At 42.3% G+C, this 18,052-nt stretch overlaps 1 protein-coding gene across 1 annotated transcript in view; it reads left to right on the top strand.

The window, feature by feature from the left end:
- Window positions 1-18,052, top strand: part of LOC126175654 (uncharacterized) — a 145,610-nt gene that overhangs the window by 35,851 nt on the left and 91,707 nt on the right. Inside the window, exon 3 of the mRNA XM_049922555.1 lies at window positions 1,701-2,110. Within this exon, the coding sequence (XP_049778512.1) occupies window positions 1,701-2,110 (410 nt within the window). The remainder of the gene's footprint in view (window positions 1-1,700; window positions 2,111-18,052) is intronic.

Below are 18,052 nucleotides of genomic sequence, written 5' to 3'. Positions count from 1 at the left end.
TTTTTTTTTTTTTGAATGAATCCAGGTTCTGTTTACAGCATCATGATGGTCGCAACCGTGTTTGGCGACATCGCGGTGAACACACATTGGAAGTGTGTATTCGTCATCGCCATACTGGCGTATCACCCGGCGTAATGCTATGGCGTGCCATTGGTTACACGTCTCGGTCACCTCTTGTTCGCATTGACGGCACTTTGAACAGTGGACGTTACATTTCAGATATGTTACAACCCATGGCTCTATCCTTCATTCGATCCCTGCGAAACCCTACATTTCAATAAGATAATGCACGACCACACATTGCAGGTCCTGTACAGGCCTTTCTGGATACATAAAATGTTTCACTGCTGCCCTGGCCAGCTCATTCTCCAGATCTCTCACCAACTGAAAACGTCTGGTCAATGGTGGCCGAGCAACTGGCTCATCACAATATGCCAGTCACTACTCTTGATGAACTGTGGTGTTGTGTTGAAGCTGCATGGGCAGCTGTACCTGTACATGCCATCCAAGCTCTGTTTGACTCAATTCCCAGGTGTATCAAGGCCGTTATTACGGCCAGAGGTGGTTGTTTTGGGTACTGATTTCTCAGGATCTACGCGCCCAAATTGCGTGAAAATGTAATCACATGTCAATTCTAGTATATTATATTTGACCAATGAATACCTGTTTATCATCTGCTTTTCTTCTTGGTGTAGCAATTTTAATAGCCAGTTGTGTATTAGTTTTCTCAGCTAATTTTCCTTCAAAACATTCTTATAAATTTTGTATGCATAGAAGAAAAACAGTCAATATGACTATAAATTCTCTCAAATTCACCAATTGTAAAGAAGTAGTACAATTGTCTGCCATAGTTGGAGTCTGTAACGATGGTGAGAGAGTTCAGAATTGTTCTGCATGCCTACATCAAACGTTCTCCAACAGGCAGTGAAAATTCAGTAGTTTTCTGAGTGCTCTGCTGTGAATGTTGTATGTATACGAGCTTTATATGTGGTCATAGTGAGTTATTTAGTGAATTTTTATTTCTTTTCGAGAATTTTCAATGCTGATAATGGTGCTGAACGACAAATTCTACACAAGCAAGCGAGAGGCATAATTCGCGGTATACTAGTACATTTTTTCATCAAGTGCAAAGTACATGTATGTCTCTTGGAACCAACAATAATGCTATCCCCATCCTTATTTTGGCCTGCATGAACTGCCATTGATCCTGTGTCAGACTATAGACCCAGAGTACATTATAGAACCAAGATTTGTAAGTGTTTTAAGTTCATACACCCACTTAGAGCAGTCTGATTTTATTCATAAAGTGATATAATGTGAAACAAAGATAGAACTTCAAAGCCGCCACTGTTTTAACATTACCTTATAACTTCCAGAACATTCAGTAGTGTGCAGATATAATTTCATTTTTCGTCCCACTAAAAGTTACTATCTTTAAGACTGTTAACACCTCTCTCTCTCTCTCTCTCTCTCTCTCTCTCTCTCTGCACTCAAGCCCATGTTTCAAATTATTTGATTATTGTGCCTGTTTTGAGACATTGGTCAGTGTTAATGAAAATGGTTTTGTTCTGATAGTGACATAAGAAGTTAATAATGAATATATACATTCCGAGATATTATCTTTTCTTTCTCTGTACTTGTTCTTGTTACTTACTTGATTTCTTTTAGTGTTAAATTTTTTATTCTCTTATAAATTCCAGGACTTCCAGAGAACCAAGAAGTTCCATAACTTCCCAAAGACTACATAATGATGAAAACTTCAGTCTGAGTAAGATATGTGCTTCTCAAAAAACAGGGCAGTGTGTGGCAGAAGGTGAAGAAATTGAAGATGTGATCACATCAGATAACCATGATGTTCCTCCAGTTGAGCATTCTCTTACTGTTATCAGTCATAGCTGTCCTGAAGATATTGGGGTACGAAGGCAAATACTTGTATCTGATCGACAGGGGTTGCCAAACTATGTTTTACCTCCAGTTGGAAAAAAGATGCCTTCTAGAAGTAAAACTGGTTTCCAGCTTTACCGGCCTAATTTTACAGGATTCCGTTTCAGTCGTCAAGACTCTCTGATACGTGAATCACCAGAATTTGTGGAACAACAAAATAGAGGAAGTAAGTAATGTGAAACTCTCTTTCACTGCTGAAAGTAGCCCTACTGGAAAAGCTTCCTACGCATTCTGAAACTAGTCTGTGTGCTCTCCCTCCACCCCTTCCCCCTTAAGAAAATGTAGAACGTACACTCTGTTGGCTTTGGGCTTTGTAAAATGATAAGGATTTTCTTTTGCCTGTACAGCTATGTGGTATTTCTGTTTACCAATTGACACGAGGAGGTGAAGGTTAGTCCTAGCGCTTATACTGTTAAGAAAGGCCAAATGCTGCTGTGCCAGAGTGCACAAGAAACAACTACAGTTCAGGAATATTGGATCTATCACAAGGTTTGCAACTAAATCTTCATTTTACTTTCCACAAATGGTCATGAGAAATGTAAAATGTGAATGTTAAGACTGGAATGCAAAATTCTAGAGGACTTGATCAGATTGCAGTTAGATTAACAATGTAACCTATGGATCTACCTATGCTTCAATAACCAATTATTTATTACTCCCAAGGGGGTAGGTCTCACCATAATATGTAGCAGATAGAACATAATACAGTTGTTGAAGAAGTAGAAAACTAGAAATCCAAGAACACTGCCTGGATTTTCACAATCACATCCTTCTTCAATGTAACGCTTCTGCTAGGTTCCTCCTACAGCCCCACCAGAACAGAATTCATGAGTTTTTGGAATGTATGAGGCATTAACTATAAATCTTTAAATAACAAATGTGCTTTGATAAGCAATCTTTTAACATACTTTAAATATATTTGGCTGTGCAAATGCCAAAACAACATTAAATTTAAATTCAAACACTTTCTCGTGAAGTGAACATTGATAAAACTTTATAATTCTGATCGAAGTGCATAAATGCAACAATTAATAATCTTTTTTACTTCAGATCAACTTTACTATTTTCAGAAAGTTTTTCAAATAAGGCAAATTATTTAAGAAAATGACTGCAGATTGATTTAAAAATGCCCTGGCGGTGGAGTATTTCTTAAACTATAAAACTGAACTTAAAACCCTGCAACTCCACACATTAGAAAGCAATCATAGCTATTTTTACAACCGCTGAAGAAGTCTTTCCATAATAAATTAGGGCACTCAGAATTAAATTCAGTAGGGTAGGATTACTGTCCAGATTTGCAATTTGGGATAATTGGGGGTATAAGATAGAGTTTTTAGTAGCACCATGATTATTATTAAAATCAACCAAAATTCACAAATACCTGGTCCATTTACAGAGTGCCAAATATAAACAATTTAATAGAAGGCTGGTGGTACTGGTGGCGTAATTTGCCAAGGCTGTTAACATTCATGGTGATACAGTCATGGCAGTACTGTTGGCCTTTCCCTGTTACAGATCTTTTTGCCATTGGAATTATATTTTTATAGGGCCAATACCCATGCTATGATAATGTTATCACCAGATGCAGCATCCGAGGCCCATAAATACTGCTCTTAAACTCCTCTGGCCTCAAAACTCCAAGAATATGAGCCACAATAATCCACTACTGCTAATGAGATGTTAACCACAGCTTTGCTCAGGTCAAACTCCTTACCCAGCACAAAGGACAAGTTGCCACTTGCGTGCCAACCTCACCTTTTCCACTCCGCCAGGCTACTTCTGTAGGTGCGGGGCTTCCCCACATCTTTTAAATTCAACCTTACATTCCCTAGCTATGGACCAAGTCATTTATAGTACATTATGTAACAATCATTCCAGTAGTTATTTAAATCCACAAGCACAGTTTAAACATTATCGTTCAAAAAGTTCACATAATTGAAATATGTATACAGAGTCAAAGAATTTCAATAATAACTACAACACACCACATAAGCAACACTACAAAATGACGTAGAAATATTGATACATATACAAAATATGTCAAAAATAGGTGTTACAAGGTATGTGGAATTTGCTTCTCCAGGTTCTGATATCCTGATGAACTGTAAAAGATGTTGCTAATGTGGTATTCTTTTATTCAGTTTTTAATATCTGGGAATTTTCAATTTCCTGCCATTAACATTTTATAGATTTGAGCACTAGAGTATGAAACTCTGATCTGAACCATAGATAAGGATGCACATTCCATATGGAAATTATTTTACTTATGATGTTGTGCTTTCGAATTGCACAATTCACCCTAATTTCACACTTGTTATTAACTACAGACGTGTACAAGATGTTTTGATTTTCAACTTAAAATAATTTTCTTACTGCGTGCTTTTGTAAATAGTTTCTTTTTTGGCCTTAGCTTCTTTGTCTCAAGAGCTTAGACCGTAGGACAGTATTGAGGGAGAATGTGTAAAGTGAAATAGTTCTGTCTGGAGATCAACACAATACGGGAGCTTCCTAAGGGCAATGCAGGCATAAAACAGCTTTTTGGTTCATTATTTCCTTAGACAGAGCACTGCAGAGTTTAACACAAGTTTTAATCTCTTGGCTAGCTCAGTTGTCTCCATCATTCTGGAAACAGTTTTGTGAAACAGGTATCGCAATGCATCCAAACTTTTTATCCAGTGAGAGATTTCCTAATTACATGACATCTTGGACACGGAACATTGGCAAGTTTTTCATGTCACCCCAGCTGGTGATTAGATCCATCTTAATTGTCTTTAAATGGGTAAGTCTTAATATTCTGGTTTTTATGCGTTTCAAGATTCCATGACTCTTTTAAGTTCTGTGGCTAAATTGAAATTGTCCAAAAACTCATTCACCTTATCTTCTGAAGCAAAACTATTATAATTTTTACTTGAATAAATCAGTTTAATTGTTTGCACAATATTTTTCCACAAAATAAGAGTCCTGTTTTCTGTATGGGAATGTTAGTAATTCCAGTCAGACTAAGCAAAGCAAAATAATTACTACATGATAAAAAAATAGGAGTCTCCATAGTCAGGGAATACCATAGGTATTTTACTATCTATTAAAATGAAAAAATTACTAAACTGCCAATTCTCAAGAAATCAAATAAGGCAGAAAACCCAAGCAGTACAGCAAGACCAAAGTAAGTTCCCTTAAAATAGCATTGCTTGTCGGAAAAGAACACCACTGTGTGTTTTTTTTTTTTTTTTAAAAAAAGAAAAAGCTCACTGCATCTTGATGATGGCAGTTGAGCTGCAGATCTGAGGAGTGTTTCAGAAAGTTTCATCCTTGTCATGAGCCCCCTTGTGTAACATTCTTATTTCATCATATCTGCCCTGATTTGATTACTCCTCTTCTGCATTTCTATTCTTGCCTATTACTCCTCTACAGCTTTACTCAATTGTGGACGAGAAAGCAGACAGTGACATCTTTCGTGAGTGAATACCAGATGCATCTGTCAGTTTTAGGTTTATTTTTCATATTAAGCATGAAGTTATACACTAGCGCGGAAAATAAATCAAAAGTTATCAGCTGCGTGTGGAATAGAGTCGTCAAAAATATCGTTGTCTGCTTTCTAATCCATCATTGAGTAAAGTTGCAAAGCAGCCAATTTTTAGTTTATTTTGACACTGTTATGCAGTTTTGACCTTACTATGAAAAATAAACTAAAAACTGAGAGTTACGGATGCAACTGTGGAGCAGTGTTCAAAGAAAACAAAGTATTACATGATTAACCAAGATGCAAAAATGGAAAAATTAATTGTGGTTAATGAATATGTTTTATTTAGCCATTAATTAGTAAAAGAACTCAACAGGCAATAACAGTATAGGGGTGGACAAAAATATGGAAACACCGTGAGAAATGCACACTTGAACACCAAGTGCAGATGCTAGCCAAGCCTGCAGGTTGTGCTGTTTTATTTCACCATGAACAGCACCTGTGTGTGATGTCCTCAATATATTGCAAGTGTCAGTCATAGCCAGAATGACGTTATGTGTGGTTGTGTCAGAGCTAAGTGAATTCGAATTTGGGCTTGTTTGATGGGGTGCTTCCGTAACCAAGGTAACCAAACTGCATGGTGTTTCAAGAGGCACCATATCGAAGATTTATACCACACCCAAGAACAGCAGAAGGAAAATATCATGTGCTAAGTCACAATTTGGACAAAAGTGTGTTAAGTGATCATGATAGACCATCACAGAATATGACTTAAACGAAAAATAGAGGACAACAGCTGCAAAAATCACTGGAGAACTGGATGTCACATTCGTGAACTCTTTCGGCATCAAAACAACACTGAGGGAGCACCAGAAGCAGGGAATTTCAGGGTGAGCTGGAATTCCAAATCCACTCGTCAGTTATGCAAATCTCTGTTACTGGAAAACGAGGTGCCAAAGCAATAAAACCAGGACTGTGCGGCAATGGAAAAATGTCATTTGGTCGGATGAGTTTTATTTCACACTGTTTCCAACTTCTGGCCAAGATTATGTCCCAAGAGTGAACCAGGGTGGGGGTTAAGTGATTAGATGAACGTCAGCCGAAGAACCCGAGACAGGAGCCAATAGGCAGTTTGTGCTTCCATATTGTGTTACTCTGTGGGTGCCGTGGTTACTCTGTGAGGCCACATTACTGCCAAGGACTACATGACCATTTTGGCTGACCATGTCCATCCCATGGTACAATGTTTGTTTCCCAGTGGTGATGTTGTGTTCAATGATAACAGGGCCCCTGTTTACGCAGCTCTTACCATCTGGAATTGGTTTTGTGAGTATGAGGACGAGTTCTTGCATCTCCCCTGGCCTTTGTGGTTTAGTATGGGGTGAATGGTGTGTGATCACCATCCATCTCCCATCATTGTTATGTGAACTTGCCACTATTTGAAAATCATACAGGACCTGTATTTGTCCGTTTGGAGATGACTGGAAGCTTTTTGAGTGCAAACAATTTTCCTAACATGAATTAGGCATGGTGAAGTGTTGTGTTTGTCGTGTTTCCATATTCATGTCCAAACCCCAGTATGTAATCATAAAGTATTTGTCACAAATCAAAGTCTTTCACATTGAAGCTCTAGCTCCAGACTTTACTTCCAAATGAAAACGCATGATACAGTCATCGTCATCAGTGTCCTGGCCAAAGCAGGTTTTCATGTGGTCTGTCTTCTGCCACCCTCTTCAAGTCCAGATAATTTCCACTTATTTACGTCATCTTTCATCTTGTATCTCCTCCTTCCTCTCAATCTCATCCCATGAACTACACCTTCCAAAGTGTCTGTTAGCAGGCACTCCCGTCTCCTGGTATGACCCATTCAGTTCTTATTCATTTCTCTTATAACCTACAGCAATCTTTTCCTCTCACCAAAACTTTCCAACACTCTTTCATTACTTACTCTTTCAATTCAGCATATCATCTCCGTTCTCCTCCACATCCACATCTCAAGTGCTTCTAACCTTTTCTCATCGTCTTGTCTCAGTGCCCATGTTTCTGCTTCAGAGAGTGCAACACTCCAGACAAAATCCCTTCCAGGTCTCCTCCTCAGACTTTTATCTAATTTGCCACATAATAATCTCCTCTTTTCATTGAATGCCTTTTCAACTACAGCAGTTGAGTTTTTACTTCCTGGTGGAATCTCCAAGTTTTCAGTAATCATACTTCCAAGATATTTACATGCTCTTACTTGGCTAATAACAACTTGTCCTATCTTGATATATTTCAGTCTCCATCCTATGCTGATCACCATACTCTCTGTTTCTGCAATAGTGATTCTCGTCCTATATTCCACTCAAGCATCATTGAGATCTTTTAGCATTTTATTTAAAGTTTGTTCACTTTCTACCACTAATACCGTATCACCAGCAAATTGTATACATTCTGTGCTCTTTCTACCAGTACACACTCCTCTTTTTCCATCTAAACCTGTCACAATAATCTCTTATAGATATAACTTGCGCAGTAAAGGGGAGAGGCAACAAAATTGCCTAACACACTTTCCAATGCTACTTGCTTCAGACATTTAATTTTCAGTCCTTATTCTTGCTGTCTGTTGTAAATATAGATTCTGTATCAATCATCTCTTTTTCCCATCTGCTCCTTTTCTCTTCAAAATATCAATCAGCTTTTTCCATTGTACTCTGTTGAAATCTTTTCCCAAATCAATATCCCCCCTGCGAGTCCAAGGGTTAGAATAGGCCTGAGGTATTCTTGCCTGTCGTAAGAGGCAACTAAAAGAAGTCTCACACTTTTCAGCCAAGTTCAGGTCCCATTCTATGGTTTGACCTGCTACTTTAAAAATTCTATGGAAGTGCGGGCCATATGGGGAAGGATTCCTTATGTGGTGCACAAGTGCCCTTAGATTCATTCTCCTGTATCTCTTGTCATGGCTTTGCATCTCCACCTGCGATTCAACTGTTTGGGCGAGGACACTTTCTGGGGTATCTCATCTTCTCCCATTGTCTCCTGTCCTCTTTCGCCCCCATGACAATATTGGGTTTCTGTGCACCCAATATCCAGCACGGTAGCCAGTCCATTGTGGTGGGGCCGTCATGTACCCATTTGGTGGTAGCTCCTTAACAACACAGCGATTGCACTGCTGATGCCTGAGCTGTAAACTCCCCAAGTATGCTAAGGAGTACATGCCTGTCTTCCTGGGGCATCAAGATTCCCGGCAACAGCCATCATGCCAGGTGGCCATTGCTGTGGCTGGGTGGTGCCCATAGGGAGAGCCCCTGATCAGAGTGGGTGCCATCAGGTCGGATGACCTGCAATGAAGCAGACTAAGTCATCTCCTGCTGGTGACCGTATGGCACCAGCAGTCTCTAAGGAGGGCAAGATAGAATACAATGCCAACAAGTATGACCCCAAATTTCCCTCCCTCACTACACCATGGGAGGAATGTAGAGCTACAGAACAAAGAGAGCCATATTCACTTCGTTTTTTAATCTGTAGCAGAACCACTGGAGCCTCTTTTCTACTTATGAAGTCTCAATTTTTCATTGAACACTTGAGGATAAATTTGGAGAAGTGACAGCGCTGTCCAAGATGCGAAACAGTGCAGTCTTGATTCAGGCAGCATCCCCAGCCCAATCCCAAGCGCTATTCACCTGTTACAAGCTGGGTGATATTCCTGTTTCCATCACTCCCCATAAAAGCCTCATCATGGCCCAGAGGATTATTTTCCATCGTGACCACCTCTTGCAGTCTGACGATGAGCTCTGCGCTAATTTAGAAAGTCATGGTGTTAATTTCATCTGGCACGTTTACCAGGAACCCAATGACAACAGAGGGTGATTCATTGCCTGAAAAGGTCAAGGTGGCAGTTTACCGCTGTGATGTTAAACCCTACGTCCCTCCTCCTATACGGTGCTTTAAATGCTGGAAGTTGGGGCACATGTCTTCCCGCTGCAGTTCTAACACCACATGTCGAGACTGCAGACGTCCACTGCACCCTGATACTTCATGTGCACCACCTCCCACTTGCATCACCTGTGGAGCGCACCACTCCCCGTACTCACCAGACTCCCCAGTACTCCAAAAGGAACAGAAAATCATGGAGTACAAGACCCTGGACCAGTTGACTTATACAGAGGCTAAACGTAAATTCAAAAGATTAAACCCAATTTGGTTGACGTCGACATACACTGCAGTTACGTCACCATCGCCGTTCCAGGTGCCAGTGGTTCCTCACTCTGTGCCACGAACAGTGGGCCCTCCGGGCCACCAGAATACTTCCACCCGCTTGGTGGTAGGAGGCAAATCTTCCTCCATTGCTCCAAAAGCACCTGTTTCATGAGCAAGCCCCCCCCCCCCCCCCCCATCAAACACAGAGGGCACCGGTCTTCTCCCCCCTGCCCCCTGCCAGAGAAGCAACAGCGTCCTCCGGCTCCTCTCGTTTGGAAGGGGTCCCTTGGGCCCTCTCTCCCAAGGCCTCCACTAATGCCATGGCGGACACTCACCACTGGATAAAGAAGCCAAAAACTGCTGGACGAAGAGCTTCACGGTCTTCCTCCGTACCTGAAGCTGCTTTGGAGAAATCTTCCCAGCAATCCTCTAAAGAGAAGTGAGAGTGCAAGCAAACTAAGAAAAAGTCTGGAAGAAACAGGACCCTCTGGTGGCCCCAACATCACCACTCCCTATCAATTCCGCATCTGAGGATGCAGTGGACATCTTAGCATCTCCTGCGGACCTGGATCTCACTGATGCCTCATCCACCATAGAAATGGCTACAAATACTCAGTCAGAGGCAGCAGGTGACCCGGAGGCATAACCTGCCTCCTTGCGCGCTTCATGCCTTCCCATCCTCACAATAACTTCCTCCTCCAGTGGAATTGTGGAGGTTTTTTTTTTTTTTTTTTTTTTTTTTTTTTCAGCACCTGGCTGAGCTACAGCAACTGTTAAGCTTTACACCTGCTTTTTGCATTGCCTTCAGTGGCTATAAGGAATATTACAGGAACCGTAGCAACTATAATAGAGTGCCAGGTGGAGTTGGCGTCTATGTCCTGAACTCAGTATGCAGTGAACCCGTGCCCCTATAAACCCCTCTTGAAGCTGTGGCTGTCAGGATAAGGACGACGCTGGAAATAACTGTCTGCAACGTATATCTTCCTCCAGATGATGCAGTACCCCTGAACGCATTGGCTCCACTGATCGATCAACTCCCTAAACCTTTCCAACTTTTGGGAGATTTTAACGCTCATTGCCCCTTGTGGGGTGGCACAGGTCTTACTGGCCGAGGCAGAGGTGTCGAAAATTTACTGTCACAACTCAACCTCTGCCTCTTAAATACTGGAGCTGCCACACATTTCAGTGTGGCACAAGGCACATATTCGGCCACTGATCTCTCAGTTTGGAGTCCTGGCCTTCTCCTATCTGTCCACTGGTGAGCACATGACGACCTGTGTGGTAGTCATCACTTTCCCATCTTCCTGTCACTGCCCCAGCATCAGGGCCACAGTGCCTACCCAGATGGGCTTTAAACAAGGCAGACTGGGAAGCCTTAACCTCTGCTGTCACCGTTGAATCACCCCCACATGTTAACATTGATGTGGTGGTTGAGCAGGTAACTTCAATGATCATTTCTGTGGCGGAAAATGCGAACCCTTGTTCTTTAGGATGCCACAGCAAAAGACAGTCCCTTGGTGGTCGCCGGAAATCGCTGAGGCAATTAAGGAATGTCGGTGAGCTCTACAGTGGCATAAGCGCCACCCTTCCCTGGAGCACCTCATAGCCTTTACGGCTCTGTGCCCACATTCGCTAGCTTATCAACAGAGAAGAACGGGAGTGTTGGGAGAGGTACTTGTCAACTCAACCATTGGGTGCCATACATTACGTTCCCAAGTCTGGGCAAAAATTAAATGAGCTTTTGGGTATCAGACCCAAACAGGTGTTCCCGGTGTTAACATACATGGCGTGTTATCTACCGATGCAAATGCGATTGCCAAGCACTTTGCTGAGCACTGTGCTCGCATCGGAGAATTACCCTCCAGCCTTTCGCACTCTCAGACAGCAGATGGAGGAAAAAGTCCTCTCGTTCACTACACGCCACAGTGAAACCTATAATGCCTCATTTACAAAGTGGGAGTTCCTCAGTGCCCTTGTACATTGCCCAGACACAGCTCCTGGGCCCAATCAGTTCCACAGCCAGATGATTAACACCTCTTGTCTGACTACAAGCTGTCGGCCCATCAGCTTCACCAACATTCTTTCTAAGCTACTGGAACGTATGGTGTGTCGGTGGTTGGGTTGGGTCCTGGAATCACATGGCATAGTGGCTCCATGCCAGGGTAGCTTCTGCCTGGGTCACTGTACCACTGATTACCTTGTGTCCTTTGAGTCTGCCATCCGAAAAGCCTTTATCAGATGCCAACACCTTGTTGCTGTCTCTTATGATTTACGAAATGCGTATGAGACCACCTGGCAACATCATATCCTTGGCACATTATACGAGTGGGGTATCTGAGGCCCTCTCCCAATTTTTATCCAGAACTTCCTGTCGCTTCGTACTTCCCATGTCCAAGTTGGCATCTCCCACAGTTTCCCCCATATCCAGCAGAATGGGGGTCCCACAGGGCTCTGTATTGAGTGTATCTCAATTTTTAGTGGCTATTAACGGTCTAGCAGCAGCTGTAGGGCCGTCCATCTCATCCTCTCTGTATGCAGACGACTTCTGCATTTTGTACTGCTCCACCAGTACAGGTGTTGCTGAACGGAGCATACAGGGAGCCAGCCACAAGGCGAAGTCATGGCCTCTAGCCCACAGCTTTCAGTTTTCGGCCGCAAAGTCATGTGTTATGCACTTCTGCCGGCATCGTACTGTCCATCCGGACCCAGAACTTTAGCTTATTGACAATCCTCTCACTGTAGTGGAGATGTATCAATTTTTAGGACTGGTTTTCAATGTCCAATTGACTTGGCTTCCTCATCTTCGTCAGCTTAGGTGGAAGTGCTGGCAGCACTTCTATGCCCTCTGCTGCCTGAGCAACACCAACTGGGATGCAGATCGCTCTACATTGCTGCAGCAATACAGAACCCTTTTTCAATCCCACCTTGACTATGGGAGTGTGGTTTATGGCTCGGCGGCACCCTCAGCATTGCGTTTACTCAACCCAGTGCACCACTGTGGCATTCGACTAGCGACAGGAGCTTTTAGGACAAGCCCTGTGATCAGCATCCTTGTGGAAGCTGGAGTCCCTCTATTGTAGGTCGGACATGCACAACTGCTTGCCAGCTATGTTGCACACGTTCACAGTTCTCCTGCTCATCTGAATTACCGTCTCCTTTATCCAACCTTGGCGGTTCATCTCCTGCATTGGCAGCCCAGTTCAGGGCTTACAATTGCAGTTCGCATCTGACCCCCTTCTATCTGAACTGAAGTCCTTGCCTTTACCACCTATACTCGAGGTCCATTCACATACACCTTGACGGTATACACCTAGGCCGTGGCTTCGCCTAGACCTTTCACTGGCCCAAAGAACTCAGTTCACCCCACGGCACTCTGCTGTCGCTTCATCTCGATTCTTGATATCTTACTTAGGCCATGAAGTGGTTTCCACCGATGGCTGATGTTCACATCGGCTTCGCATATGTCCATGGAGCCTTCCCCGATGGCTGCAGTGTTTCCACTGCAGAGCTGGTGGCTATATCTCGTGCTCTTGAGCACATCCGTTCATGCTCTGGGGAGTCATTTCTTCTGTGTACTGAATCCTTGAGCAACCTACAAGCTATCAACCAGTGCTACCCTCGTCATCCTTTGGTAGCTACTGTCCTGGAGTCCATCTATGCCTGGAACAGTCTGGTCGTTTAGTCGTGTTTGTGTGGAGCCCAGGACATGTGGGAATTAATGACCTAGCTGTTTGGTCCGTTCCCCCCTTTTTTTAAACCAACCAAATCAATAAAAACAGCATAAATTTCTCTATCATTCTCCATATATCTTTCCCCTGTGATTCTTATCAGGCCAATAGCATCTTCTCTTCCTTTTCCTCCTCTAAATCCAAACTATTTGTGCCCAATCCATCTGTCCAGCTAGCCATATAGCCTTCAGCACTCTCAATAATTCTTTAGCTGCATGAGAAATTAGGCCACTAGTCCTACGCTCTTCACATTTTTTGGTATTTCTCAGTTAGTATCATGACCAATTGCAAGAAAGCCATCAGGCCATTCCCCTTTGCCATATATCTCCTTACAGAGGTAGACAAGGCAGTGAGTGTATTGGCAGTTAGAGATGTGCTTTAACTTATTCCTACATAGACTGAATATTATTTAACCTACCATTACACATTTGAATCAATAGTCAGCTGGTCAGTGGGTGAAACAAAAAATAATTTAATCCAAGAAGCTTTGCAAATAATCCCATTTGCAAGTTATTTGAACTGTCCCCCCTCCCCAGTTTTAGATAACCTCTTATAAGAATCACAAAATGAAGAACATTTGTTCCATCATTTATTACTGTTGTTAGATCTTTGTTCTAAGACAATATATTCTTCACAGTGAATACAGTTATCATTGAGGGTTTTGGGGTCAGCAGTAGTTACGCTACAGCACAGTTGACTAAATATCCATTGTTACACTGTCTTACATTGTTCTGGTAAATTTGTGGCAGTATGGTGCTTCAGATAACACAATGACATTCCTTTTTGCAATGAAAGGATAGATTGCATGCAACCGGTGGTGGAGTGTTCGTCGCTGTTAGTAGTAGTTTATACTGTAGTGAAGTAGAAGTGGATAGTTCCTGTGAACTATTATGGGTGGAGGTTACACTCAACAACCGAGCTAGGTTAATAATTGGCTCCTTTTACCGACCTCCCGACTCAGCAGCATTAGTGGCAGAACAACTGAGAGAAAATCTGGAATACATTTCACATAAATTTTCTCAGCATGTTATAGTCTTAGGTGGAGATTTCAATTTACCAGATATAGACTGGGACACTCAGATGTTTAGGACGGGTGGTAGGGACAGAGCATCGAGTGACATTATACTGAGTGCACTATCCGAAAATTACCTCGAACAATTAAACAGAGAACCAATTCGTGGAGATAACATCTTGGACCTACTGATAACAAACAGACACAAACTTTTCAACTCTGTAAGTGCAGAACAGGGAATCAGTGATCATAAGGTCGTTGCAGCATCCCTGAATATGGAAGTAAATAGAAATATAAAAAAAGGAAGGAAGGTTTATCTCTTTAGCAAGAGTAATAGAAGGCAGATTTCAGACTACCTAACAGATCAAAACGAAAATTTATGTTCTGACACCGACAATGTTGAGTGTTTATGGAAAAAGTTCAAGCAATGGTAAAATGCGTTTTAGACAGGTACATGCCGAGTAAAATTGTGAGGGACGGGTAAAACCCATCGTGGTTCAACAACAAAGTCAGGAAACTACTGTGAAAACAAAGAGAGCTTCACTGCAAGTTTAAATGCAGCCAAAACCTCTCAGACAAACAGAAGCTGAACAATGTCGAAGTTAGCGTAAGGAGGGCTATGCGTGAAGCATTCAGTAAATTCGAAAGTAAAATTCTACGTACTGACGTGACAGAAAATCCTAGGAAGTTCTGGTCTTACGTTAAATCAGTAAGTGGCTCAAAACAGCATATCCAGACACCCCGGGATGATGATGGCATTGAAACAGAGGATGACACATGTAAAGCTGAAATACTAAACATCTTTTCCCAAAGCTGTTTCACAGAGGAAGACCACACTGCAGTTCCTTCTCTAAATCCTCGCACAAACGAAAAAATGGCTGACATCGAAATAAGTGTCCAAGGAATAGAAAAGCAACTGGAATCACTCAATAGAGGAAAGTCCACTGGACCTGACGGGATACCAATTCGATTCTACCCAGAGTACACGAAAGAACTTGCCCCCCTTCTAACAGCCGTGTACCGCAAGTCTCTAGAGGAACGGAAGGTTCCAAATGATTGGAACAGAGCACAGGTAGTCCCAGTCTTCAAGAAGGGTCGTCAAGCAGATGCGCAAAACTGTAGACCTATATCTCTGATGTCAATCTGTTGTAGAATTTTAGAACATGTTTTTTTCTCACGTGTCGTGTCATTTCTGGAAACCCAGTATCTAATTTGTAGGAATCAACATGGATTCCGGAAACAGTGATCGTGTGAGACCCAACTCGCTTTATTTGTTCGTGAGACCCAGAAAATATTAGATACAGGCTCCCAGGTAGATGCTATTTTCCTTTACTTCCGGAAGGCGTTTGATACAGTTCCGCACTGTCGCCTGATAAACAAAGTAAGAGCCTACAGAATATCAGACCAGCTGTGTGGCTGGATTGAAGAGTCTTTAGCAAACAGAACACAGCATATTGTTCTCAACGGAGAGACATCTACAGACATTAAAGTAACCTCTGGCGCGCCACAGGGGAGTGTTATGGAACCATTGCTTTTCACAATATATATAGATGACCTAGTAGATAGTGTCGGAAGTTCCATGCAACTTTTCGCGGATGATACTATAGTATACAGAGAAGTTGCAGCATTAGAAAATTGCAGCGAAATGCAGGAAGATCTGCAGTGGATAGGCACTTGGTGCAGGGAGTGGCAACTGACCCTTAACATAGACAAATGTAACGTATTGCGAATACATAGAAAGAAGGATCCTTTATTGTATGATTATATGATAGTGGAACAAACACTGGTAGCAGTTACTTCTGTAAAATATCTGGGAGTATGCATGCGGAACGATTTGAAGTGGAATGATCATATAAAATTAATTGTTGGTAAGGCGGGTACCAGATGGAGATTCATTGGGAGAGTTGTTAGAAAATGTAGTCCATCAACAAAGGAGTTGGCTTACAAAACACTCGTTCGACCTATACTTGAGTATTGCTCATCAGTGTGGAATCTGTACCAGGTGGAGTTGACGGAGGAGATAGCGAAGATCCAAAGAAGAGCGGTGCGGTTCGGCACAGGGTTATTCGGTAAGCGTGATAGCGTTACGGTGATGTTTAGCAAACTCCAGTGGCGGACTCTGCAAGAGAGGCACTCTGCATCGCAGTGTAGCTTGCTGTCCAGGTTTTGAGAGGGTGCGTTTCTGGATGAGGTATCTAATATTTAGCTTCCCCCTACTTATACCTTCCGAGGAGATCACGAATGTAAAATTAGAGAGATTCGAGCGCGCACGGAGTCTTTCCGGCAGTCGTTCTTCCCGCGAACCATACGCGACTGGAACTGGAAAGGGAGGTAATGTCAGTGGCACGTAAAGTGCCCTCTGCCACACACCGTTGGATGGCTTGTGGAGTATAAATGTAGATGTAGAAGTTTCCTTGTTTGTCTTATTCCTTATATAAGCCAATGAGCCCCACGTCTTTTATTCTGTTGCCAGCAAACAGTAATGATTTTATTCACTAGAATAGAGCCAGTTAAGTCTTCTTAGTGGTATACCTTTTATGTAGAGTAAATAATCTGTGCAATGATTAATCTCCTGACTCTCACGCTAGTAGGAATAAATTATCTGAGATAGTTGATCGTAAGGACTTGGAAGCCCCAGAGGGCTGGTATTTGTTCTCTCATGTATTTAACCTTGTGTCACAAAGTGCTCAATACTAGAGAATTGTCCCAAAGAATAAATTCTCTTATCATTTCCATTAAAACTTTTGAAAAAATTCCATAGTGCCACACGAGTAGCTGGAAAAGAGTAATGGAAGAGTCGTAGAAAATTTCAGCAGGTATCTGTAAGAATGAGTAGCAGCCATTTATTTCCCACTAGAGGACTCGATTAGAAGTACAACTTTCTAAATTATACATTAGTTACTTCACCATAGTCATGACATGTATAAGATTAGCAGCAGTGCATTCTTTCTTCTGTTGTGCTTAAATACACTAATGACAAAATATTATGACCATGCCCACCACCAGACTGAATGTCACTTGTTGGCACAGCGAACACATGACATGGTAAGGAAAGCATATAAACAGAGCAGAGACAAATTGTGAATCATGTTAGCAATTATAGAGGCTGCAAATGAGGAAATCCCCTGACATAAGCAACTTTGACAAAGAGCGAATTGTTATCATCTGGCACCAGCAAACAATCATCTCAGAAAACATCACAGTTGGTGCTTGTCATATGCTTCTGTTGTGAGCATCTGTGGAAATTGATTGAAGCAGGCCCCGGATCTGGGGTGGGGGTGGGGGTGGGGGAGGGGGTGGATGTCAAACCAGGTTATCCAACCCAGGCAGCAATTTCAGGGGTGCCAAATTCTTGGAGAGAAAAACCTTGTTTCACAGAGCGCCTAGCCAGCCACTGGCCGAGCAGTTTTAGGCGCTTCAGTCGGGAACCGCAGTGCTACTACAGTTGCAGGTTTGAATCCTGCCTTGGGCATGGATGTGTGTTATGTCCTTAGGTTGGTTAGGTGTAAGTAGTTCTAAGTCTAGGGGACTGATGACCTCAGATGTTAAGTCCCATAGTGCTTAGAGCCATTTGAACCAGAGCACCTAGCATCTAACGCACATTGGTCTATCGATTATTCATTTGATTTTGAAATTCATCCCTGTTGGTTTTTGAACACACACTATATTGATGTCTGAATGAATCATAAGTTGATTTTTGAATGCGTGCATAGTGTTCATGCTGTCTCTGCT

The sequence above is a fragment of the Schistocerca cancellata genome, chromosome 3 (assembly GCF_023864275.1).
Source record: "Schistocerca cancellata isolate TAMUIC-IGC-003103 chromosome 3, iqSchCanc2.1, whole genome shotgun sequence".
Classification (NCBI taxonomy): Eukaryota; Metazoa; Arthropoda; class Insecta; order Orthoptera; family Acrididae; genus Schistocerca; species Schistocerca cancellata.
The sequence above is the reverse complement of the archived record's forward strand: the minus strand, read 5'-3'. Positions and strand labels throughout refer to the sequence as shown.